Source organism: Balaenoptera physalus (assembly GCF_965194825.1).
Source record: "Balaenoptera physalus genome assembly, chromosome: 7".
NCBI classification, from domain to species: Eukaryota; Metazoa; Chordata; class Mammalia; order Artiodactyla; family Balaenopteridae; genus Balaenoptera; species Balaenoptera physalus.
Window position 1 is genome coordinate 3,936,523 of NC_138886.1, and position 25,633 is coordinate 3,962,155.

General features: G+C 49.4%; 1 protein-coding gene across 8 annotated transcripts in view; it reads left to right on the top strand.

Annotated features, from left to right (window-relative positions):
• Positions 1–25,633, top strand: part of AK8 (adenylate kinase 8) — a 133,369-nt gene that overhangs the window by 43,954 nt on the left and 63,782 nt on the right. For 5 of the 8 annotated variants that reach the window (XM_082468207.1, XM_082468208.1, XM_082468213.1 and 2 more), the window contains 5 exons: positions 3,832–3,913; positions 4,442–4,513; positions 5,008–5,208; positions 8,635–8,766; positions 16,294–16,383. In XM_082468207.1, the coding sequence (XP_082324333.1) occupies positions 3,832–3,913; positions 4,442–4,513; positions 5,008–5,208; positions 8,635–8,766; positions 16,294–16,383 (577 nt within the window). Of the gene's footprint in view, positions 1–3,831; positions 3,914–4,441; positions 4,514–5,007; positions 5,209–8,634; positions 8,767–16,293; positions 16,384–20,706; positions 22,563–25,633 lie in introns of those variants that run through there. The other 3 variants (XM_082468210.1, XM_082468209.1, XM_082468211.1) reach the window with 3 other exon arrangements.

Here is a 25,633-nt window from a genome sequence, read left to right on the forward strand (position 1 = left end):
TTGCCCTCAACCACGCGGTGTTCTGTACATCAGGTGTTATGAGTTATGAGTGACCTTGGGTCTGAGTTCACCCTATCAGTCCATCCTCTGACCTTACGGCAGGCCAGTTCTTATAATGACTGAGAGCGGGGGGGGAGGTGGGTCCCTTCTGGGAGCCAGCATCAGAAACCTGGACTTCCACTTGGGGCTGTCTGACCCCGCCTCACCGCAGAATGGAGACCTGAGGGGACGCGTAGTTTTTCGAGGCAGGAGCCCGCTGTGTCCCCCTTTGCCTGGCAAAGTAATAAAGCCATCCTTTTCTACTGCAGCCAAAAAAAAAAAAAGAATGGAGACCTGCTGAGACAATTTGCGTCTTTATTTCACTCTTCCAAAGCTCACTTTATCTATTTTATCTGACCATCAAGTTGAAGGCATTAGTGTATATGTGTATAACTCTAGGCTCATAGGATTTGAAAGGACTTTAGAAATTGTTGAATGTGAATATTGCTGAGGTACATTAAAAAGAAAACAGCGTAAGCAAATGGGAAGATCATGGTTTTTGGTTTTTTGTGGTTTTCTTTGGCCGCACAGCTTGTGGGATCTTAGTTCCGAGACCAGGGATCGAACTCGGGGCCCCGGCAGGGAGAGTGCCAGGTCCTAACCACTGGACTGCCAGGAGATTCCCAGGAAGATAATGTTTTGACTTGATATTATAAAAATGTCCATTCTCCATAAATTAATCTATACATTTAATGTCATTCTCAACCTTGTAGAATTTATATTTTTGGAACTTGACAAAATAGTCTTCTGCCTACTTGGAGGAACAAAGTTTTGAAAGAAAGAAAAAGAAGGAAGAGCATCTCCTATTAGATAGAACAATAAATTACAAAACAGCAATAATTCAGATGGTGTGAGGATGGCACAAGAGTCTGCAGGCAGAAGGATGCCAGAGCCAACATCATATCAGCATGTAGCTGTGACTCAAAAAGAGTTGACATTCAGAGGGGAGAGGACAGACTATTTCATAGATGACCGTGGGATAGTTGGAGATCCACAAAGAAACAGATTATATCAAGGCTCACATCATTTTCGAAATAAAATGTGGCTCTTTTATTTATTTATTTATTTATTTATTTATTTATTTATTTATTTTTTAATGACTGTGTTGGATCTTCGTTTCTGTGCGAGGGCTTTCTCTAGTTGCGGCAAGCGGGGGCCACTCTTCATCGCGGTGCGCGGGCCTCTCACTATCGCGGCCTCTCTTGTTGCGGAGCACAGGCTCCAGACGCGCAGGCTCAGTAATTGTGGCTTACGGGCCTAGTTGCTCCGTGGCATGTGGGATCTTCCCAGACCAGGGCTCGAACCCGTGTCCCCTGCATTGGCAGGCAGATTCTCAACCACTGCGCCACCAGGGAAGCCTGGCTCTTTTAAATATTTCAGTGTAAAGAGTAAACTGTTAAGAGAACTCAGTTTAAATGCAAGCGAACACTTACCAGCTTTTGCAGTGGCAAGGGCCTTTTTATACATCCACACAACACCAGAATCCAAAGAGGAAAGCACTTATTGATTTGGCCAAAAACTTGTGTGTCAGAAACAGCACCATACACAAAAGACAAACTGTGGAAAATGTTGGCAATATCGTTTTTCTCAGAGCCTGTGGTAGCAGTTGCCAAAACGCATTAATATTCTTAACATGTAAAGAGTTCCTGTAAACAAATAAGAGGACAAAACCCCAAGGGCAGAGTGAATAGACAGAATGAATGGACATTTTGGAAAAGAAAAACTTCAAATAGCCAATACACATATGGAAAAACTATTGAACCTCATTAGTGATCAAAGAGATGTAAATTAAAGCAGCTACAGTGTACTCTATTTTGCTGGACAGATTTTCCCCCAGGATAAAGCCTGACATTGACAAAGATGCAGGGAAGCAGGTGATCTGCCATTGGATTCAGAAACTGGTGGGCAATTTTGTAGCGTGATGTGGCAAAATGTGTCAAAAGTTATAAAAGAAGGTATCAACTTTTATAACTTTATCATGAGGATATTCTGTGTACCTCAAGATGTACATATAACACTTTTTAAATGATAGTTTTTGTTTGTTTGTTTTTCGGCCGCACGCTGCGCAGCATGTAGGATCTTAGTTCCCCCACCAGGGATCGATCCCATGCCCCCTGCAGTGGAAGCACGGAGTCTTAACCCCTGGACCACCAGGGAAGTCCCTAAATAATAGTTTTTTTTAAATAATGGAATGAAACTAAATGAGCAGCAGTATGTGATTCATTAGCATTTGGCAGGTCAATTCGTGCAATGCCTGGCAGCTACGAAAACTCCCAGGAGAGGAGCATTCCGTGACATGGGAAAATATGCATGAAATGTTCTCACTATATGAAAAGAAGAGACTACAAAATAGTATGTGCAGTGTGATTTTCTCCACCCGCCCCGCCAGCCAGGAGAAAAGATCTCTGTATGTGAAGCCTGGAAGGAGATACACCTAAGTGTTAACAGTGGCTAGTTTGGGTCGGTGATGTCACCAGTGACTAGCATTATTATTTCAGCTCTTTAGCGTTCCCACAGAGTGTACAACAATCATATGACTCTCACAATTGGACTTAAAGGGTTAATGAAAATAAATCTTCTAAACCAGCTCCCCAGCTGATCCAAGAAGATGCCTGAGGGATTTCAGCCGTATAACGAGTTCACTTAGGAACAGAAACTTGAACTCGGGCCTCTTAATGCTCTGTTTGGGACTTGTTCTTAAGAAAAATGGGCTTTTGTTTTGCCCTTGGTGGTTCCTTTTCTCTCATATCTGAGAAACTCCCTTTAGGAAGTAATCCGACATGTGGAAAGAGCTGTAGCACAGAGATGTTCTTACGGTGTTATTGGTAACGGTGCGAGCGCTCAGCAGGTGAAGCGTTTGGTCGTGGGGCACGGCTCAGCGAGTGAGGCAGCTCACTCGGTGGGATGTTATATGGCCAGTGAGGAGGTGGGCTGACAGGGAAAATACGGTGGTGGTTATAACGGGATGGAAAAAATCGGGACAGAAAATACATATGGTGTGATTATCATTATAAACGTAAGATTCAGAAAGGGATGTGATACTATGAGAGGAGTTGTTAAGTGAGGTGAGGCAGCTATCAGAAACGTTTATTTTGTCTTACCTTAAAAGTTCCAGTCTTCCTACTAGAGAATGGACTTGAGGATATGGGGAGGGGAAAGGGTAAGCTGTGACAAAGTGAGAGGGTGGCATGGACATATATACACTACCAAACGTAAAATAGATAGCTAGTGGGAATCAGCCGCATAGCACAGGGAGATCAGCTCGGTGGTTTGTGACCACTTAGAGGGGTAGGATAGGGAGGGTGGGAGGGAGGGAGACGCAAGAGGGAAGAGATATGGGAACATATGTATATGTATAACTGATTCACTTTGTTATAAAGCAGAAACTAACACACCATTGTAAAGCAATTATACTCCAATAAAGATGTTAAAAAAAAAAATCCCTTAATCGGATCCCCATAGTTATGGACATTCAACTACCATAGTTATGGACATTCAACTACTTGTAACTTGTAACTCTGCAAAACTTCCTTTTATTCCCACTTTGCCATCCTTTCCAAAATGTTATCGTGAAACACCTAGTTCTAATTATTGTTTAGTAGAGAAATGCAATAATTTTTGTAGAATTCCTACAGTTCAAAACACAAGTGCCTCTCTAATAAAAGCAAATTGGATTAAAAAAAAAAAAAAGTTCCAGTCTTTCTATCAAGGTATGATGTTCCTGTTATAGTAATTCCAAACAAACCTGAAAAAGTAAACGTAGGTGCGCACCTTTCCACATTCTCTGCCTAGGGCTGGATTCTGGATGGCGTCCCTGAAACTCGGGAGCAGGCCCTGATGATCCAGACCCTCGGGGTCTCCCCCAGACATGTCAGTGAGTAGCCCCTCCCCCGCCCGGAGAGCCCTCCCCCCAGACCTGCAGCCCCCGCGAGTGAGCGCTCCACTCTGTGTCAACGGCTCCCCGGTGCCCGGGCACCATCCGGGAAGGGGGTTTGATGGGCCTGTGACCCAGCAGGCAAAAGGAGGACAGCACAGTCGAGTTTTCCACGGAGCTAAATGCATTCGGGGCTTGTTCCGAGAAACGTGGGGTTTTGCTCTGACCCTGGTGATTCCTTGTTTCAGGAATCTCACATCTGAGAAACTCTCTTTAGGAAATAATCCCCAAATGTGGCAAAAGCGTCCTGCACAAAGATGTCACGGAGTTATTGAGGACACTGAAGCCTGTCCTCGGGTGAAGTGTTCAAGCGTGGGCTCCCTCTGTCCCGAGATTACGTGTCTGTGTTCTGACCTCTCTTTTAAGGCCTTGCTGGGGATGGGAGATGGTGGTGCTTCTAATGTCTTCACACAGCGGCAGATCTGCTGCCCACCGTGCCTGGTTTTGCTTCTTTCCTTCTCTGCCCAGTCGTGCTGAGCGCTCCAGACACGGTCCTGATTGAGAGAAATTTGGGGAAGAGAATCGACCCTCAGACAGGAGGTACGGCTGTCTCCACCTCCACCCAACCACCCCGCGGGGTCTCACAGGGAATCCTAATAACAACCCCGCCCACCCCTCACTGAGCACTTACTCTCAGGCCCGGGCAGCAGACAGACCCGGGTTTGTGGCCCCTGCCCCTTTCTAGCTGTGTGACATGGGACAAGTTGCCCGGTGTCTCTGAGACTCAGTTTTCTCACCTGGACTTGAGGCTGAAAACGCCGAGCCCTGCCTTGTGATCTGATCACCGTGAGGATGAAATGAGAGCCTGAGGGTGGGAGCCTGGCACAGAACACGCGCTCGGAAGGTCACGGCCACCCTTCCCCTCGTGCTGAGCGTCATCACCGCTTTGTGGTTGTCAATAGCAACGGGGGAGCAGCCCCGGAGCCAAAGCCGAGTGCGGTGCCGCTGGGGTGGGCGGACGAGCGCCCCTGGGACCCGCAGGCTCCGCCCCCAGCTTGGGCGGGCAACTCTAAACGTGTCCCTCTCTCTTGCAGAGATCTATCACACCACCTTCGACTGGCCCCCCGAGTCCGAAATCCAGAACCGACTGATAGTGCCGGCGGGCGTCTCGGAAGGGGAGACGGCGCGGAGGCTGCTGGAGTATCACAGGGACATTGTCAGGATCCTCGCCTCGTACCCCAAAATCCTGAAAGTCATCTCTGCCGACCAGCCGTGCGTGGACGTCTTCTGCCAGGGTAAACCCGGGTGGACCCTCGACCCTTCTCTTCCTGGTGTCACCTCTTCTGGCAGTGATGCCAGTGTCCAGGGTGTGCCTGGGAGCCCGGGAGTCAAGTCACGGAAGGCCCAAGGTCCCTGCCCAGAAACGAGTCTGGGGTCCCTGGGAGCGTCGTCCTCTGAGACCCTGGCCTAATATTCTACACCCCGCGTGGTCAGCGGACTTGACAGTGACGGGGTGGGGCGAGGAGAGGTGAGGGCCGGGGTGGGAGGGACATGTAGCAAGAAGTCTTGCCCTGAGGATGAAGGAGGAGGAAGAGAAAATTTATAAATATTCAAACAAACAGACGTACAAACCAAACCCACTGGCGCCACAAAACCCAAAAAACCACAACGCAACTCAGGTGTCCTGAGCCCATTGAGGGCAGGGCTAGGCCGTCGCATGCCGGGCATGGCCCTGCCGCTGGGAACAATAACAAATGTTCACAGCAGCTTCCCAGAACTGGGCTGAAAGAGGCCTGTTTGGGGGTCAGGGGTGTGACCATTGCGTCCCGAGACTTTGGAGCCAGGTGACCTCAGCCCCACCACACGTCAGCTGTGCAGTCTGCGGCAACTCTCTTAACCCCTCTGAGCCTCAGTTTTGTCATCCCCAAAATGGGAACAAAAATCCTTCCTTCCTCACGGACTTAGGTGAGGGCTCCATGAGATCCTGCGACGCAGGTATCCGCCGCCCTGAGCCCGGTAGCTGGTGCAGAGAACGGCTCAGTAACCATCGGACGCTGCTATCGTCAGGATTCAACGTCCGGCCCCGAAAGACGAGGAATGTTAGAAGAGTTCTCCCCCAAAGCAGCTGCGTTTATCATTTTCAATTCTTTTAAATTTATTGTTTTCTTTTATTTATTTCATTTTATTTTTATTTTTATTTTTGGCCACGCTGTGCGGCTTCTGGGGTCTTAGTTCCCCCACCAGGGATCGAACCCGGGCCCTTGGCAGTGAAAGCGCGGAGTCCTAACCACTGGACCGCCAGGGAGCGCCCTCATTTTTTTAAAAGTCTTGCTGAGCTTCCGTTGTCTCCACACGCAGTTTTCCCCTTCTGTGCGATGCCGGTGCCTGACACAATAAAAATACCTCCGCAGGGATTTTAAGACACTTGACGGTTTACGATGCCCTTTTTTGGTATATTCTCTCAAATCTCTTCAAGAGAAGGTTAGTTTTGGTGGGGAGGTGGTTCTGAGCTCCCCGGACCGGCCCTCCCACCGACCCCCACCTGCTGGTGGCCTTGTTGTCTGAGCGGCTTTGCTTTACCGAGAGCCGGAGGTCTCCGAAGGGGGTCGGTATACGAGGGGCCATGTCTGGAGAGTGATGCTACTTTGAAAAATGCCAGGCTTATGGATGCCTTATAAATTTCGAGTGATTTCGCATCTCGGAAGAGTCTTTAGTAGCAAACACTGCACTCCAAAGATAAACAACCACAACATTTATCTTATGCCATGATTCTGAATTTACACATTAATTACTTCCAAACCACTTAATTAAATTTAAAAGTTCATATGATCGTTCATTAAGAATTCATGCCTGAAATTGTAAATAAAAATGTGAGTGTCTGAATATTAATTATTATTAATTAATAATGCAGAGAGATAAATTGAAAATTGGAATGCAAAATTCTCTCTGTGTTGTTTTTTTAATATCTCTGCAGTGCATCCAGCAACCACATATTTTTAAAAAGAATAATTAGATGTTGAGACCGTCTGGGGGATCATTACTTCTAATTAACTTGGTTATTTACTGTAAATTAAGCATCATTTGTAAGCAGGCTGCTTTGCCTGTAGTATTTGTGCTCTTCAGATGGGCTGGATCCTGGAAGGTCTGAGGATAAAGACAGCCTTGCTGTCTTTATCTTTATCTCTTCCTCCGGGTTCATCTCACTGATGGAAAGTGTTACCCATGGCAGTGGGCTTGGGAGAGTTGCCCCAGCCCTGCCAACTCTCTGTAAAATCGGGACAAGAAAAGCACATCCCTCGTGGGACCGTGCACGGATCAGATAAGATAAGGCTGGTAGAGTTTAGCTTAGCAGCAAATGCATCCCTGCCGTGATGATGCTGGTTATCATGTTGACCCTGAAGACAGGTAACTTACCTGTGCCTTTAGTTCTAAAACAGAGGGGAGTCATAGTATCTCTCATGACCCTTCCAATCTAAAAATCCTACAAAGATTTGAGAGTTCAAAATTTGCCCAGTGAACATATCCCAGTGGTTCTCAGTTTTGCCCTCTCCCCACACCGGGACATGTGGCAATGTCTGGAGACATTTGTGGCTGTCACAGCTAGGGAGTGTGACAGCACCTGATGGGTAGAGGCCAGGGAGGTGCCCCGACGTCAAGCACAAGGTTGGAAGACCCTGCACACCTGTCGCGGGTTTCAGGGTGGTCCCCGGGGACACCTTCCTGTCTTCGGATGGATTCCATCCCGGGCGAGGGGCCAACATGCTGACTTCAGGCACCCCGGCACCTGCGCAGGGTGGTCCAGGGTCCCTGGCAAGAGGCGGGGCCGGGGAGGGAGACCCCCTTTGGATGCAAGGGGGACTGAGGAGGAGGTATCCCCGGCCTCGGCCTCAGCTGGCGGGCCGCTCCCCTCGCCCAGGTGCCGAGTGGCTGCCCTTCAACGGCCTCCTCAGCCCGCTCGTGCCCCCTCCTCTACCCTCCACTCTCGAGGGAGGTGACCTGGCTTGATGTTCAGTAGCTTTGGGCATCCAGTGCCCCCCACGGTGCATGTGCCTCAGCCCTGTCTCCCTACTTCTTTGTTCCTCAGATGCCAGGGGCACCCCGGGCCAGGGCTACATCTGCCCACTCCCGGGACCCATTTGATCACTGCCTCTTTGGAGACTTGCAATAAAGTTGGTGTCACTGGAGCGCGGCTGCAAATTACTCTCCACCAATTCCGAAGGCCTTTAGAAGTCCCCGAGTACGAGGACCCCGCGTGGCCTGTCGTGTTTATCAAAGCCTGTGTCTGACTCTAGGAGGTCGGCCTGGTCCCGGGGCTTCAGGGTGAGGCTCAGCCCAGATTCAATTTGGAAACACCCTAACCCAGCATTCAGTGTGTGTTCTGTGTCCCGGGACCAGCCCCCGACCACGCAGCCAGCCCTCCTTGGACCAGGAGGGCAGCGCGGCCCCTGTGCTGTGTCGGAGGGATCCAGGGCAGTGCTCTGCTCGGAGGGTGGCTTCTGCGCCTCTCCTTGTCCCCTCCCGCCTTGGTGCCCAGGCCTGAAGGGTAATTCCTTCCCCGCAGCTTCACCCTGTGGTTACCCGGCAGATTCACAGAGGGTTTCCACGGAGCTGTAAAAGAGAGAAATAATTACTGCCGTTAAAAGAGCCCAGGCAGAGGTGTCGTAAGCTGGTTCCCTTTCTTTAGGACCCTGGTTTATTATCCTCACATCCTCTCGTTCCAGCTCTGACCTATGTGCAAACCATGCATCGATCTAACGCCCCGTTCACCCCGAGGGTGCTGCTTTGCGGGCCCATGGGCAGCGGGAAAAGTCTGCAGGCCGCCCTCCTGGCCCAGAAATATGGCCTCGTCAACGGTGAGTGCCCCGGCGGCCGCCCAGCTTCTAGAGCCTCCCCTGCTTCCTGCCCTCCCAGACCTTTCCGTGTTATGGGAGCGGCGAGGAGATCGGCATCACTTCTCTTTCTTGCTCTCTGCTGCGAACAATTTTCATTTAATCCATCTTTGCAGGGATAAGGTTTTTGCCTCCCAAAGAATATGGCCATAAAAACATTAACCGATAAAAACACGCCCGCAGCCCAAAGAGCTGGAACGTTTTCTGGTCATCATTTTTTATGTCCTTTGGCGCAGTGGTTTTTCTGTGCTCTGCCCCAGGAGGCACCTCCGTCCTGCCCCTGCAGTCTCCCCAGAAGCCGGAGTTCTTGCATAATGTGGACCTGCTGTTTAATTATTTTCTCCGGTCTTGTTTGGTTTCCCCAACCCAGGTCAGTGTGTTTACAGGCAAACAGTTTCTGAACCGGAGGAAGACTTCTAGCTCAGCACGGTTTCAATAAATATTTTACCAGGAAGAGAGAAAATATTGAAATCAGTCCTCCAGGTCTTTCCTGGGGTGGTCCCGGATGGTCTTGGATGCCAGCCTGGTTTCAGGAGGATAAAGGGCTGGAAGGGAGGCTGTAGCAGACACACAGCACTGGAGAGAGTTAAAGGCACTGACCCCCTCCCACTTCAGTGCTCCAGAAGCCTCAATAACCTCTACTTTATTTAAGCAGGAGACATGAGACCTGCACCCCGAAATATAGAAATATGCATGTATATGCCCGCAAATGATACACATACACCATACAGATATACATGTATACTGACACGCACAAATATATACATACCACCCCAGAAAGATCAAGTTTTGAATAAGAATGCTTTTCAATTAGGTCTTCTCCAGCTTAAAATTCCAAAGCCACTGAGATTCCCAGCCAGGAATCAATGACAAAAATCATACCCATAGATTGAAGGTGGAGAACTGAGCAATTATTCTGACTAGTATGGAAAAAAAACACTAATAGTTGTATTAGTATTTTAGTTAAAATTCTAAATAGTAGTATTCTGATTTAATTAGTACGGAAAAATCACCTGGATACTTTATGATAAAAAATGCTTTCGCTTGTATCAACAGTTTTTTTTAATGGAATTATTCAAATAATTCCTTCTCCTTCCGAATTTACCTCTTAAGAGTATTACAAGAATAAAATTCCAGCTGTGGTTAGGGATGACTTTGTAAAGAATGAGCCACAGTCTACTTGTGGCCACGCCCACGTTTATTTAAGTGCCTGCACTTATTGTTATGTGAAGACATATGAAGAGTTACAGTGAGAAGAGCCTTAATGGCAGAGGGAGGGTCTGAAAAACACAACAGTGATACCTTAATATAGTGCACAGCTTAATTTAAATAATTGTCGCTGTGCCGAAGTTTGTTTATGCAGACACTCCCATTCAAGAAAAGTATTTTAAAATTTAAATTGTTTTCAGCACACCAATCATAAAGAAATGAAATTATCTGCCTAGAGTTTTCCAAAAATGAAAATAGAAAAGCTCACCATGGTTTTTGCTTTTGTAGCAGAAGAGCCATTTTGGGCCTCTTTTCAATAACTGAGCATTTGGAGACTAGCTCAGAAAGTTGACATTTCTCAAAGGTGTTCTTGAGAAATACAAGACATCGTGAGATTTCCGTAAACCTGTTTAGGGGACCTGTGGTCTGCAGAGGCAAGCACTGAGTTGTCCGTTAGGGTCTCTCTGCAGAGGCCTGTCTGCACCCAAAGCTCCAGGAGCCGCCCGCCCAGCCCCCCAACAGCCCGGCCCCCCTGGCCATCCCCTGCCTTGGGTCTTATCTCCACATTTATGAACCTCTCGGTCGTGGGAAAAAGTCTCCAAACAAATAACCAGCACTCACTCCGACAAGGTTTATTGAAAGGCTCCTGTCTATAATTGGCGAGTATATAAACAGGCACAACCTTTTGAAAGATAAAGGCCACTACTGATTACCAAGCTAACTGTGCAAATCCTTTGGTCCAGTGATTTCACGCTCAGGATTTTATTCTGCTGAAACACTCCCCACAGTATTCAACAAGAGATGTGAAGGACGCATAATGAAAAATAAAGGCAACCCCAAACTCTGTTCGCAAGGGGGTTAGTTAAAGTAAGCTCTGGGCAGCTATTAAAAAGAAACCTGTAAAGTGACTCGATGTCCGTGAGGTATCGTTACGTCGGGGCTGGGTGGAAAGCAAGTCACTCAACAGTGTTCAGGGAATGGTCTCTTTTTTTTTTTTTTAATTTATTTTTGGCTGTGTTGGGTCTTCGTTGCTGCACACGGGCTTTCTCTAGTTGCGGCGAGCGGGGCTACTCTTCATTGCAGTGAGCGGGCTTCTCCTTGAGGTGGCTTCTCTTGTTGCGGGATGGGCTTCAGTAGTTGTGGCTCGCGGGCTCAGTAGCTGTGGCTTGCGGACTCTAGAGTGCAGGCTCAGTAGTTGTGGCGCACGGGCTTAGTTGCTGTGCAGCCCGTGGGATCTTCCCGGACCAGGGATCGAACCCGTGTCCCCTGCATTGGCAGGCAGATTCTAATCCACTGCGCCACCAGGGAAGCCCGAATGGTCTCATTTTTGTTCAAAAAAGTGTGTTAGTCTATGTTCAAGAAAACATCTGAGGGCTTCCCTGGTGGCGCAGTCGTTAAGAATCCGCCTGCCAATGCAGGGGACACAGGTTCGAGCCCTGGTCCGGGAAGATCCCACATGCCGCGGAGCAACTAAGCCCGTGCGCCACAACTAATGAGCCTGCACTCTAGAGCCTGGGAGCCACGACTCCTGAAGCCCGCGTGCCTAGAGCCTGTGCTCCACAGCAAGAGAAGCCACAGCAATGAGAAGCCCACGCACCGCAATGGAGAGTAGCCCCCACTCACCACAACTAGAGAAAGCCCGCGTGCAGCAACGAAGACCCAATGCAGCCAGAAATAAAATAAATAAATAAATACATTTATTAAAAAAAAAAAAAGAAAAGAAAACATCTGAAGGAACATCCATATACCAAACTGGTTATCTTTGTAGAATCACGTATTACACAATTCTGACTTTTTTTTTTTTTTCCCCTGCACCGAGCATGAATTTTCTAACCAGAAACAACCATGAAGCATTTTATTAAAATACTATTAATTTTACTCACTGATGCTTGCTATATGCAGTGCATGTTATTTGGTACACAGATAGGGAACATGTAGAAAGAATAAGAGAGGCCCTTCAGGATGGAGGTGGGCCCTGCTGGGGGAAGGAATGAGGTGAGCCGGGGCTCCTCCCAACGCAGTCCCAGGTCATGTGTGTCTAAAGTCTTAGTACTTGGAACTAAGTACTTAGTACTAAGTACTTAGTACTTAGTCTCCTCTAGGAAGAGAAGACTGTTATAGCAGTACTGTCTTCCTAGGATCTTGCAGAATGAGGTGGCTATAGACAGGAGTTGTAAACTGTTCTTTCCTAATATAAGCATTAATGTTACACACTTTTCTCCAAACACTTCTTTAGCTGCATCTCACAAAATTTTAACGTGTTGTGTTTTATCATTCAGTTCAAAATATTTTCTAATCTCCTTTGTGGTTTCTTTTCTGACTCATGTATTATTTAGAAGTGTGTTGCTTACTTCCCAAATATTTGGGAATTTCCCAGATTTTTTTTCTTTGTTTCTTTAATTCTATGTTGGTCAAAGAACATACCCTATATGATTTCAATCCTTTGAAATGTATTGATACTTTTTATGGACCAGCCTATGCTCTCTATTGGTGAATTCCATGTGCACTTGAAAAGAACATGTATTCTGGTTTTGTTGAATATTGTGCTCTAAGAATGTCAATGAGGATAAGATGTTTGATAGTGTTGTTCATTTCTTCTGCGTCCTTAATGATTTCTCTCTACTTGTTATTTCCGTAACTGAGAGAGGTGCGTTAAAATCCCCAGCTCTTAACTGTGGATTTCTCTATTTCTCTGCCAGTCTTTGCTTCGTGTAATTTGAAGCTATGTTAAGTGGGTATACACTAAGGATGGTTATCTCTTCCTGATGAAATCATCCTTTTATCATTAGGAAATGCTCCTCTACCTCTCCAGTAAATTCTCAAAGTCTACTTTGTCTGATAAGTATATACTCTATTTTTTTTTTAAACTATGTGTCTTATATTCTAAATATGTGTCTTGAATACAACATATAATTGCTTTTAAAAAAAATTCAGCCTGACATTTTCTGCCTTTTAATTGTTTAGTCCATTTCCATTTAAAGTAATTTTTCATATGGTTGGTTTCAAGTCTACCATTCTGGCTTTTTTTGTCTTCTATTTGTGTTATCTGTTCTTTGTTCCTCCTTTCCTGCCAACTTTTGGATTGATCAACTATTTTTTTAGTAATCCATTTTATTTCCTCTGTTGCCTTTTTTGGCTATATCTCTTTGCTTTATTTTCTTTGTGGTTGCTCTAGGGGTTAACTGTTATCCATTACTTATCACAGTCTATCTTGAATTAATATTATACCTCTTCATGTATAACCCAAGAACCTGACAGCAGTGTATTTCCCTTCGCCTTGCTCTAGTTCTTTGTGTAATTGTAGTCATACATTTCATTTCTACATATGTTATAAACCCTACAGTATATTGTAATTATTTTTGCTTTAAACAGTCATTTTTTTAAGTCAAGAAGTGGGGGGAAAGAGCTTTTATATATACTCAATATCAACACTTTTCACTCCTTTGTTTAGATCCAAGATCCATCTGATATCATTTTCTTTCAACCTAAGGAACTTCCTTTAACATTTCTTGTAGTGCAAGTCTGCTGGTGAAATTCAGCTTTCATCTGTCTGAAAATGTCTTTATTTCACCTTCGTTACTGAAGGATGTTTTTGCTGCTTATAGAAATCTATGTTGACAGGGTCCCCCCCACCTTAACACTTTCAACATGTCATTTGGTTGTTGCGTTGATTCATTCCGTTGCATTGCTTCGGATGAGAACTCAGAGATTATTTTTATCTTTGTTCTCCTATATATAAAGCATCTTACTCCCACCCATAGCTGCTTCTAATATTTTCTGTTTAGTTTTCAGAAATTTAACGGTGATGTACCAAAGTGTGGTTTACTTTGTGTTTATTTTGCTTGGGTATCAGAGTCTTGGATCTGTGGGTTGATATTTTTATCAAATTTTGAAATTCTCCTCCCATTATTTTCTCAGATATTCTCTCTCTCTCTCTCCCCCTCCCTCCCCCCCCACCCCCTTTCTGGAACTCCAGTTACATGTATGTTAAACTGTTTGCTATTGTCCTCCAACTCCCTGAGGTTTTATTCCTTTTCTTTTTTTCTGGTCCCCTCCCCACCTTCTCTTTGCTTCAATTTGGTTAGTTTCTAGTGCCTGTTTTCATGTCTTCAGATTCACTGATGGCAGCCCATCCAGTGATGTTTTCCATTTAAGATATTGTATTTTCCAGTTCTGGAAATTCCATCTGGTTCTTTTTTATAGTTTCCATTTCTCTGCTGAGATTCCCCATCTTTTCATTCATTTTATTTATCTTTTAAAGTTTAAACATTTTCATAATAGACATTTTATAGTGCTTATGTGCAAATTCTGATATCTGTGTGATCTCTTGATCTGATTCTATGGCCTGTTTTCTCTCCTTGTAGGGGGTCACATTTTCCTGGTGGTTTTTTTGTTTGTTTGTTTGTTTGCCTCTCAAGTACTTTTTTATTATATGCTGGACATTATGGTTCTCACGTTCTTGAGAGTCTGGATTGTGTGATCCTGCTTTGAGAATACTGCATGAAAAAGAATTGAGTTCTAACAGGCAGTTAAGTAACTGGAGGACCAGCTTCACCCCACTGAGGCTTATTTTTAGTCTTTGTTACTATGGGATTAGGGTGGGATTCCCCTAGGGCTCGTGTATCCCTACACCCGAAGCGTGGCCTTCCTGGAGTCTCAGCTGCGTGTCTGGGGTGTTGAGCGAGATCTCTCACTCTGGCTGTCAGATGCCACTCCGTTCCCAGCTTCCCCGTAGCTTTTGTCTCCCAGGCCCTGTGGCATCTCCCCCGCACACGTGCAGTTTTGCATTGACTAGTGACTCAAGTAAACCCTCATGCAGATTCCCGAACCCCTCCTGGCCCACTCCCCCCTCCATTATTCTGTCCCACATGGTCCAGCTGCCTCAGGGCCCCAAACTCCAATCCTTGTTTCCTGCTGCTGTGTTTGGGTTCCACTTCTCCCGAGCCATGGTTTGGAAAGTGCCCATAGGTCGAAATCCAGGGCGAGTGAGGGTGTCACTTTGTGTGTATCCCTTCTCTCAAGGATCACAGCCCGTGCCTGTCTTGTCCAGTGCCTGAAAAGAGTTGCCTCTTATATTTTGTTAAGTTTTATGGCTTTTTATGACAGAAGGTGAATATGATACCTGCCCCTCCCTCCTGTCCTGAGCTGGAAGCTAAGCCTAGGTTTGATGTCACACGGACCTAGGTGTGAATCCAGCTCTGCCACTTACCGGCTCCGTGACCTAGAGCAGTATATACAGCCTCTTCAGTTCTCAGTTTCCTTATCTAGAAAGCAACAGTTTGTTGTGAGGACCGGATAATACAAAGCATGCCTAGCATAGTGCTTGGCGTAGCTGAAGGTCTCAGTAGCCGACAGCCTTTATTAGTCCTTACGTTTCCCTTAGTGAGCGAAGCTGCCAGCCACCCTGGATACGATCACTGCCATCACACAGTGAATTAACATGTCATTACGGAGGAATACGTCTTTGGTGGTGGTCATCGTCTTAAACGTTCACTTTATGCAGTTAATTTTAGGACTGGTTTTGGTTTCTTTAAGGCAGGAAGTAAAGTCCTTAGCTTTAAAGTTAAGAAAAGTAAGATTGTGCAGTTACCAACTCATGAAAACATGGCTGGACCCTTCTGGCTTTGGCTGTTAAGGTTTTCATAGCCAAGGAGAGGGCAGCTGTGTTAATTCCTTCCACACTAGTTAACTGACACGCCCTGTGTGTTGGCCCCAGATGGGGTCTAGAGATACAGTGGTGCTTGTGACAGGAAGGCACCTGTGTGTCCCTTTGTGGTAGAAACTGATGATGTCTGTGGACCCGTCATCCCAGGGGGCTGTGGAAACAAGAAGCGTCCCCACCCTCCCCTACGTGATAACAGCGTGGACATGGACGTCACGCAGGTCCACGCGGTTCTCCGCCAGAACGTTTGCTCTCAACACCCTCCGGGGCTGGGGCCAGCAATCCAGGGTGTCGCCGAGGCCCTGCGGGGCCTTCTCTGGTGGTGACATTCCTTGCGATGTCTTCTCCACACCGTCCATTTTTAATATGTTCTTTGCCAAGTGCATTCTTTTTCATTCCACATCTTCCTCCTCGGCTTCTTTTTTATTCCTTTTTAATACTTTCTTTCAGTTGGACACACACCCACACTCAGAAAAACCCTTTTATATTTTTTTTCAGTGACCTTTTTTTTTTTCCCCGCAGCAGGCAGCACTGGGGGGGGGGGGCTTTTTTTTTTTTTTTTCTCATTCTTCCTTCTATTTAAAATTTAACGGGCGTCTTTCTGTTCCTCTCTCCTCTAGTCTGCTGTGGGCAACTGCTCAAAGAGGCCATGGCAGACAAGTCCAAGTACGGCGAGATGATCCGGCCCTTTCTCGAAAAGGAGATGGCAGGTAGGCCACACTTGCCGTGACTGCCACGACCTTCCGGGCTCTGAAGAGAGATTCCTCTGTGTGAGGCTCGCTGGGCACGTGGGGGCCCAAACTGGGGAAAACAACCAGGGAATGGAAATTGGGCTTTCCGGCAGGCAGAGTCTCTGGTTTTGTTCCCTGGTTGGTCCCCTTGGCTTCCAAGTGAGGGGGAGGGGTCTGTGGACATGATGCGTTTCACTGGTGGTGTGGAATGTTCCTGTTTCTCAAGAATGCTTGCTTTCCATAACTGATAACGCTTAAAACTGGGAGCCGGGGGGGCTTCCCTGGTGGCGCAGTGGTTAAGAATCCGCCTGCCAACGCAGGGGACACGGGTTCAAGCCCTGGTCTGGGAAGATCCCACATGCCGCGGAGCAACTAAGCCCATGCGCCACAACTACTGAGCCTGCGCTCTAGAGCCCGCGAGCCACAACTACTGAGCCCGCGTGCCACAACTACTGAAGCCCGCGCGCCTAGAGCCCATGCTCCGCAACAAGAGAAGCCACCGCAATGAGAAGCCCACGCACCGCACCGAAGAGTAGTACCCGCTCGCCGCAACTAGAGAAAGCCCGCGTGCAGCAACGAAGACCCAATGCAGCCAAAAATAAATAAATAAAATAAATTTATAAAACAAAACAAAAAAAACTTGGGAGCTGGGAGAGACCATAGTGCTGCCCACCTCCTTCATTAACTGGTGTACAAAAGAATACCATCGGCCAAGATTCCAATTTAATCAGCAGTCAGAAGCTAGAAGGTTCAGACAGCTTTGCAGATAGGGAGGACTGACTCAGCCATTGGTCCTCAGGAGAGGCTGGACCAGATCATCTTTCCAGAGCCCTCTGTGACCTACGCTCTGAAAGCATCCCCCAGATCTGACCCCCAGGAAGGGCACCACTGAGACCACTCTCTCCAGTCTCCTGAGTCCACAAAGGAGCCACAGAGAAGGAACCGAGGTACTGAGGACCTCAGAGCCGGTTCACTTCTGGGCTCGTCCCCGGGGCAGTGCGTTTCCCACACCCACCTCTTCCACTCTTACGTAAAGGGCTGTAGCTCCTCTGTGCAATCAGTACAGGCTCGTTATCAAGTCTGATATGGACAGGTACTTGCCGTGAAGAAAACCGACCCAGAGAGAAGGGGCCATTGTGATGGGCAGCGCGTGTGTTGTGAGGATGCCCTCCCCTTCTCCCACCGTTTTCTGGATGGAGTAAGCTGACGAGGAGGCGCGGGACAGGCCGCTTGCTCCTGACCTCAGCCCAAAGAGCCCCCCAGGAAGGACGTCCCGGCCTGGCCCTCCCAAGGCCCTCCTTAAGGTGTTCTAGTCTCCAGGGTGCAGTTCAGGTGAGGCGGCACGGGATCCCTCAGACACAATGATCTGCGTGGTGAGACACGATGATCTCGGTGGGCAAATCTGTTCATTGCTGAGTCACCGGGGTGGTGAATAGGATGGTGTGTGAACAGGAGCCCTGGGCGCCAGCGGAAACCAGTGCCAGCTTTGGTGCTTTCCTGTCCGGTTCAGATTCCGCTGCCCCCGACCCCGGCCACGTGGCCCAGGCCTCTCAGTGGCGAGATGGAGACAGAAACCCCGGGTTGCAGGGCTGCCATGAGGACGGGCTGGCGTGTGCGCGCCCAGGGGTGGGAGCAGCAAGCAGGGACGGGGGCCTGGCACCCCCTCAAGCACACTTGCCCTCCAGCGAGGCCAGCTTCCCCTTTATTGGGGCAGGGGGTTGGGGGGTGATTAGCACCCCAAAGAACATTTGTTGCATAAATGAGTGAATAGGATAACAAGTTAATAGACTTATGTCATTGTAAACGTTGCTGCGTAGTATTCCATTGTGCAGACTGGAGGGTAATCTGTTTAATTCTCCACGAGAAAGCGTTTCATGGTTCAGAAAGAGGGACCATGACCAAGCAGATGAGGCACTGTTGACAGTGGGGAAATCTCGGGCAAGGGGATGCAGAAATTCCTTGACTCTTCTTGCAACTTTCCTGTACTTTCGAATTTTTTTCAACATAAAAAGTTACGGAAAGTAAATATTCAGGCGGTTTCCAAATTTGCGCTCCTTCAATAATACTATGATGCAACCTCTTGTACCGGCACAGGTTTGCAGACACCCCTAATTATCTTAGGATAAATTGATGCCTGGGACCCATGAGCAGGTATGACTCGTGACACTGAAGTGAAGTGTCCCCCTCCCCGCCGTGTATGGAATGCTCGAGTCCTCCACGGCTTTGCCATCTCTGGGTATTGCCAAGTTATTTGTTTTCTATCGCGGCTGAAACAAACTTAGTGGTTTAAAACAACACAGATTTATTATCTTACAGTCCTGGAGGTCAGAAGTCCTAAAATCACGTGTTGGCAGGGCTGCATTCCTTCCTGAGGAATCCCTTGGGGAGAATCTGTTTCCTTGCCTTTTCCAGCTTCTAGAGGCCCCTTTCTCCATCTTCAAAGTCAGTAGTACAGCATCTTCCAGTCTCTCTCTCTCTCTCTGACCCCTAAAAATAAACAAGGAGCCTTTTCACTGGTGGGCAAGAGGCAGAGTTGTTTTGGGTTTTTTTTCTTTCTTTCTTTCTTTTCTTTTGGTGTATACCTAGGAGACAGTGCAAAATTCCCAATTTCCTATAAAGTGAGCGAGACCCCGGTAGCTTCGATCTTCAACGCTTTGTGCTAAATATTTTCCTCTGCGACCCTCTCTTTGCTTAGACAATGTAGCTCTATACTTTTGCACTTCCTACAGAATTAAAGACCCAACAACCACCAATATCATATCTTCCTAACAGAAGCAATAAATTCTGTCATTTCACAAATCCTGATCTCACAGGGATAACAAAGAATGCATTTACATTCATCACCACTAACAGGGGCTCATTAGTGGGCTGTGGAGACGCTGCCGAGAGAACCAAAGCGCTCGGCTGGCAGGACGAGCTCGGGAACCACCCGGGTCTGGCCGCCCGCATCACCACCAGCGGAAACAGGACCAAAATTTAAATGATTCTCCACTGAAGTCGGGTTTGAAAACGAGGTCAGACTGAACCCGGAAGCTCTGCGTGGCCACCTCGCATGACGGCGGTTGGCAGCTTCTGGAAGCCAGCACTGCTGGCGTCTGGCATCGGGGTCTCAGGTGCAGGTGCAGATCTGGGGGTGGGAATCAACCACATCACACCTGAGTTCTGAACCCAGTAGGAGACAGACCCAGGGTCTGCTGGGAGCATCGGATGGAGAACGTGGCAGGGATCTGAGGGCACGGTTGGGCTTCCTAACATGACCCCCGCCCCCCAAGTCCAGGCCTTGGGACAAGCCAGTTGCGATGCAGAGGTGACACCTTACAATAAACGGCCGCACCCCGACGGTGAGGACGGGGAGACCAGCCCAGGCCCTCCCCAGGAAGAGCCCTGAGTAGGGGCTTAAATGGGAAGGGAATCCCTCCACACCAGGGGTGAGGGCCCGCCAGCTGGAGGGACAAGGCCCATCGGAGGCGTGATTCTCCTTTCCGGGCAAGAGTGAGGCGGGGTGGAGGCAATACACCCTCCCAGCACTGCCCTGGACCAGGAGGTTCCTCCCGAATCCTCATGAGCAGCGAGGCATGGCCCTGAACGCTTTCAGCCCGTTGACAGAATTCCTGGGAGAAGGAGACACGGCTGCGCCTTCGCCTTGTGGGACCATCGAGGCGACGCAGATTTCCCTTCTCAGAACCCTGGGCGTGTTTCGGACATCTCTGCTGGGTGTCAGCAGCATTCCTGGGAAGCCCCTGCCAGTGCTCTGCGTGTGAAATCCAGAAGGTTCCAGAAATCCTACAAGGTTCAGGGAGCTCATCTAAAGGGGCAGAGAGTCTCGTAAGGACATAGAGGCCTCATCCCCGGGGGCAGAGCTCCAGCACCTCGGAGCTGGCGAATGTCACTGCCGGAACATCCTGCCCTGCAGCCAACCTAGTGTAGAAACCGCCCCCCTCACCACCCCCCCTGAAGGCAGTCAGTGCCTTTCCGGGGGCTGGACCTCCTCCACTGGGGACTCTGCCCCGTGCTCCTGGCCGCTGGCTGACTCGGCCTCACCCGCTGCCCGTCTGTCTCTCTGCGGAATCCCTGCCCTCTCCCCACGTGCCGCAGGCCCCAGCGACGGGCAGTGTGGTTACCACAGTGCACCCCGGCCACCCTCACAGCCCCAGCTGCCACCAGCAGCTCGGAGAAGAGATCCAGATGCCACCTTCCCCCCAGGGAGCCACTTCGTCTTATTTCCCTGCTGCGGGGCCTCGTGATGTGATGTCCCAGCCGTGACCTCTGCAGGCTCAGTTATGTTCTCTTTTGTCCTCACAGGTGCTGCCAACACCTCCTCCTTTCAAATCAGCAGCAAAATTAATAACTGTTGCTTTCCCATCTTTCCACATGTACTGGGCAAAGGACCCCAGGGCCCCGTCTTAGCTCGTCCGAAATCTCTTGATCCTGGGCTTTTGGCGGCCACTCTGGATGCTGTGGGGAGATGCTTATTCCGTGCTCCGGATTTTGAGATGCATAGGTCTGACCTCCCAAACTCGTTCTGACTTGAGCTGCGCTGAGCAAATCTATTCCCTGGGCTCCGCGCGGCGCTCCCAGCGCAGCCCCTCCCTGGCAGCCACGGAGCGGGGCCCGCACATGACACACGGGGCCCGCACACGACACACGGGGCCCGCACACGACACACGGGGCCAGGCCGCACGTCATGCAGGCTTGACGGCCCGGGAGCTCCCGTCGCTTTTACGTGGCTGCAGAACACGTAAAAACTCTTCTGGGCTTTTGGAAAAAGAACTTCTCAGCTGCTCGTATGCCATTTAAAGTCCCACGGTCGGTGCTGGTGAGCGCTATGGCCAGTGTGCACTAGGGCCATGCGTGCAGTTGTTCTTGTTTTCTCCCCCAAATCAGGCAAAGGAGCAGCTAGAGCTCAATTCTCTGCTTCAATCGCCGGTGAGTCACAGTGGCCACCACCCCCAAATGATGTGCCCTGAGCCTTCTCTGGGCTTCATTCCTACCAAAGGGCCTTCTGGAAGGTGAGCTTCCTTAACCCTCAGGATGCGGAGCTTCCCGAGGAAGGCAGCCCCCTGTCTTTGCCCATTGGATTGTCTCATTTCCCAAGTTTCACTTAGTACAAAACCAGCCCTTCTCATGGACCTCAACTCACCCCATCAGAAAGAAGCCTGCATTGCTTTACTTTTAGTCCTTCTCCTGGGAATTTCGGCCATAACTTACGGTCCCATGGCTGTTGGCAGTAGGTATAACCTCATTCCAGATTGCTGGGTCTAATTAGTGGTACACCACCGTCTCTTTGGTTCAGAAGGGTTGCCTTCTACCCGGGCTCTGGCCATTGTTTTCATTCTCGAATGTTGCTTGCGCTTTCTCTGGAGCCCGGTGACCCAGGGGAGATATTAAAACAGCCAAAGGCATATTTTGTCTTCGTTGGTTTAAGTCTTTGCTCTAAGTGTGTGAGATGCTTGTCTAGATCCGTCCCCACTGCGCTCCGAACGTGCTGGGATTGTCAGGTTGGGGGACCGCCGGCGAGGGCGTGTCCCCGGGGTGGGGTTTTCAGGTTAGACCCTAGCTTTTCCCACCTCCCGTCTCTCCAGGAGCGGAAGGGGGAACTGTGCACCCCAGCACCTGCCAACCTGGCTCACTGGCCAAGTTACAGGGAGCTCCTAAGTCACTTCACCTCTGTAACCAGCCCCTGCCAGCACTCCAACAGCAAGAGTGATTCAATTAAAAAAGGCCCAAGTTCCTTGGTGCACACGCCACACGTATACTGACTTTCAGCTGAGAAAACAGCTATTTAATTGGCGTAATAACTTTCCCCTGAAAGCGAAAGTCCTGGTGTGTAGAAAAGGTAACGCGGAAGACAGATCATTACCAAGTGTTACCTGTGCCCCCTCCCGTATACCCCGTGTCTCTGAAATATTTCTATCTGGAGAAGGTCCCTCATGGCCTAATAGAACCTGAGAAGAGGTGGGAGATTTGAGGGAGATTCCAGACTCTAATTTGCACCCTTTCTGGTAATGAGACCTCACCACAACCAATGCAGCCATCGGAGCACAAACAAGCCAAACCAGCCCCAAATTGGCATGATTATGAGCGTTTTCGAGAGCCTTCCACGGGTCCGTATCCCAGGAGGCATGGATCAGAGCTCAGCCGAAGTGCTGCCTTTTTTTTTTTTTAGGGGAAATTAATATTCTCATCACTAAATGCACACCAAAGATTCGACAATACACCAGCTTTTCTCCTTTGTTAAAACCTTGCAAAGAGTTGCTGAGTTGAAAGACAAAGTAAATCTTCCCATCCGAGGAGGTAAGCGGAACGCGATTTCTTGTTTTTTAACGGTGCGGCCTCGGTGAGCTGCAAGCTGTCTTACTGCAGAGGGGAGACCCCGAGGGACCCCGGCCCGTTTCCAGCAAGTCTTTGCATGTGGTGTGTTTGTACCAGCTGAAGACAGCGCATGACTCTCTAAATAATTTACCAGTTGATTAATAGACTCACAGGGGTATAATTAGAAGAGGGAGAGACAGTGGGTACAGTAACCGGTACAGTGCTTGGGGGAACAGGAGCCTTTATTTTTTTAAAGAAACTTTCTAGGGTGCTGGGCGTTTGAAGATAACTTGGGAAGAGCTCAGTGCCTCTTCTCTTTTGAAGTGGAAATAGGACAGTTTGAATCCATCGAGTTTAATTTTTCACAAGCTTTAGGGGCCCCGCAGTGCAACTCCCTTTTTATTATTGAAAAAACTCTACATTTTTCTTTCATTTTTCCGCACACACGCGCGCGCACGCGCGTGCACTCCAAGCAGTGAGTAATAAACACATTAATTTACTCTTTTACCCCGCGTGTATTTTACGCGCTGCACCTCCCCCGGATGTGTCCCCACACGTCCCCTTGGTGCCCCCATCCAGAACCCCACTGTTGGGCTGCCTATCGGTTGACGAATGGACACCCCTGTAATTTATGCATTTTGAAGGCACCCTCACCTCGCGGTCTGACAATGCTTTTGAAGTAGCTCCTTTTTTCCAGTCAAACTTTTGACTTTTCCGCTGGGACTACTACAAAGGTTTCCTTCTGGAAACTAGGTAGGAGTCTTCCTGCTGAGACGGCCCAGCGGAAGCAGTGGGTCTCAAAGTCGGGGTGCGTTGTGAGGGCCAGAGGCCTGTAATGAGGACAGCGGTAGAAGGCTTTATCAACAGGTTTGCGCCCCTAGAGGGTCCAGCTCTTAGTTTGTAAAAACTAGACTTTGACTGCAAAAGCATCATTATTAAAATGATGCTTTGCTGGGGCATCAGCCAAAGGTCTGTGGCCAAAAGGTCGCAAAGCTGTTTGTTCAATGGCCAGAGCAGCGGGGAAACTGAGGCAGCGAGGGGCTCTCAGTTCGCTCGTGCATCTGGTCAATGAAACGTCTCTCTCCCCCCAAGAGACAGGGGCCTATCTACTGTTGCCGTGTCACCAAAGAGGGGCAGCTCAGCTGTTCTTGTTGGGCTGAATGTTCGTCGGGGGCTTGCTGTGTGTCAGGCGTGCAGATCACAAAACAGAAGGGGAGCCCAGAGGTGCAGGGCGTCCTTCTCACTCCGACCAAAGCTTCTGGAAGCATTTCCCCTCCACGGGCAGCCCTGGTGGTTTCCAACCCACTCAGCTGTGAAATCGTCTTCGACAGGCCAGGCCCCGAGGCCCAGCCTTCTCCTCCAGCTAGGAGGTCTCCCTGCGCAGCCGTCTGGCCAGCCCCTCACGACCCCTTCCAGGCAGGTGCAGCTCGAAGCCCCTTCCCCTCTCAGAACGCCCCAGAGGGGGAGCTGACATCGGCTTTCTCCTCGGGCTGTGAGGGAGGCCTGAGGGGTGGAGGGGAGGCTGCCCTCGGTGACCTTCTGTGGCCCCTACACCTCGGACGGTCACCACATCCCTGGAGACCTGCCGGGGTTTGTCAGCTAGAAGGCAGCGCTGCAGCTTCCCCATGGGGAACGTGGCACAGCTGTGATCGCCGGGGAGGGGAGTGCGGGGCCCATGCCCTCCAGCTTTGCCCTGAGCGAGAAGGGGGCTCGGGGTAGAGCGAAGGGTGGGGGGGGGTGCGATGGGGCAGAGAGACGCAGGAGGCGAGAGGTGAGGGAGAGTACAGAGCGTAAAGGGAAGTGCCCGTGCTCTTCCCTCTCGCCCATCCTCCCTGGGGCCTGCTCTGGGACCCAGGGGAGGGGGCGGGGAGAGACACCTCCCTCTTCCTCACCTCTCACCTCAGACCTCCATCTACCCCATCTGTGACCTTGGCTGCTAGAACTCTGATCTCACCACCCTCTCTCCACTCGGTCACGGTTGGGTTACCGGGAGGTAAGAAGGACCTCGTCCGGGACCCCTCCCCGCACCTCCCGCTGCACGCTTCTGCGTATGGTCTGTCTGCTCCCCCGTCCCCACGGCCAGCGTGGCTCATGCTAGGAGCTCAGCTATGTTCGCGGGTGAACGAACGATTTCACAGCTGAGCCCCCAGCACGTGCCCTGGGACAATGTGGGGCGGCAGGAGCAGGCAGGCACGCCCCGTGGTGTCAGGGGCCCAGAAGCTCCCCTCTGCTGCCTGCATTTCTGTGTAGGTGAGACCCCGTTTGTCTCGAAGGAACAAAGGGAAAACAGGCGATAGAAGGCAGCAGGCAGCCTGACGGGTTTCTAGACAGGTGGCCAGCGACGGTCACTCCTCGACAGTCAAGGGAGCGGCTGCAGGTTTGGGCTGTGCAATCACCACTTGATTCCAGTTCAGTTTCTGCCACTGCCCAGCTGCGTGACCTTGGGCAAGTCACCCGACCGCTCAGAACTACGGTTTCCTCATCTACAAGGGTGAGCTTTTCACAGTATCAAAGTCATGGCTTGTTAGGTATCTAAATGAAAATGTGTCTGTAAAATGTTTAGCACTGTGCATGGCACACGATAGGCCACTTATTGGATACTTACTACTATTATTATTAATAGTTACAGTATTGTCATTGTCGTAATTGTAGAAGTCATGGTAGTAGTAGCAAGATTGTTCGGTAGACAGATGTTTCACATGTGGATTTTTTTGGTATCGTATTCTCTTCCTGTGACTAACGTCAGTTTCGGGTGCCTGGTCCCTATGGTCACCAGGAGCTGTCAGGAGCCCAGTCTGCTCCACGTCCGGGGCTCAGTTATCTATTGCAGCCACCCTGCAACGTGACAGCATAAAAGGACATCTGTTTCATTATGCTCCTGATTTCGTGCACTAGGATTTCAGGCAGGGTGTGGCAG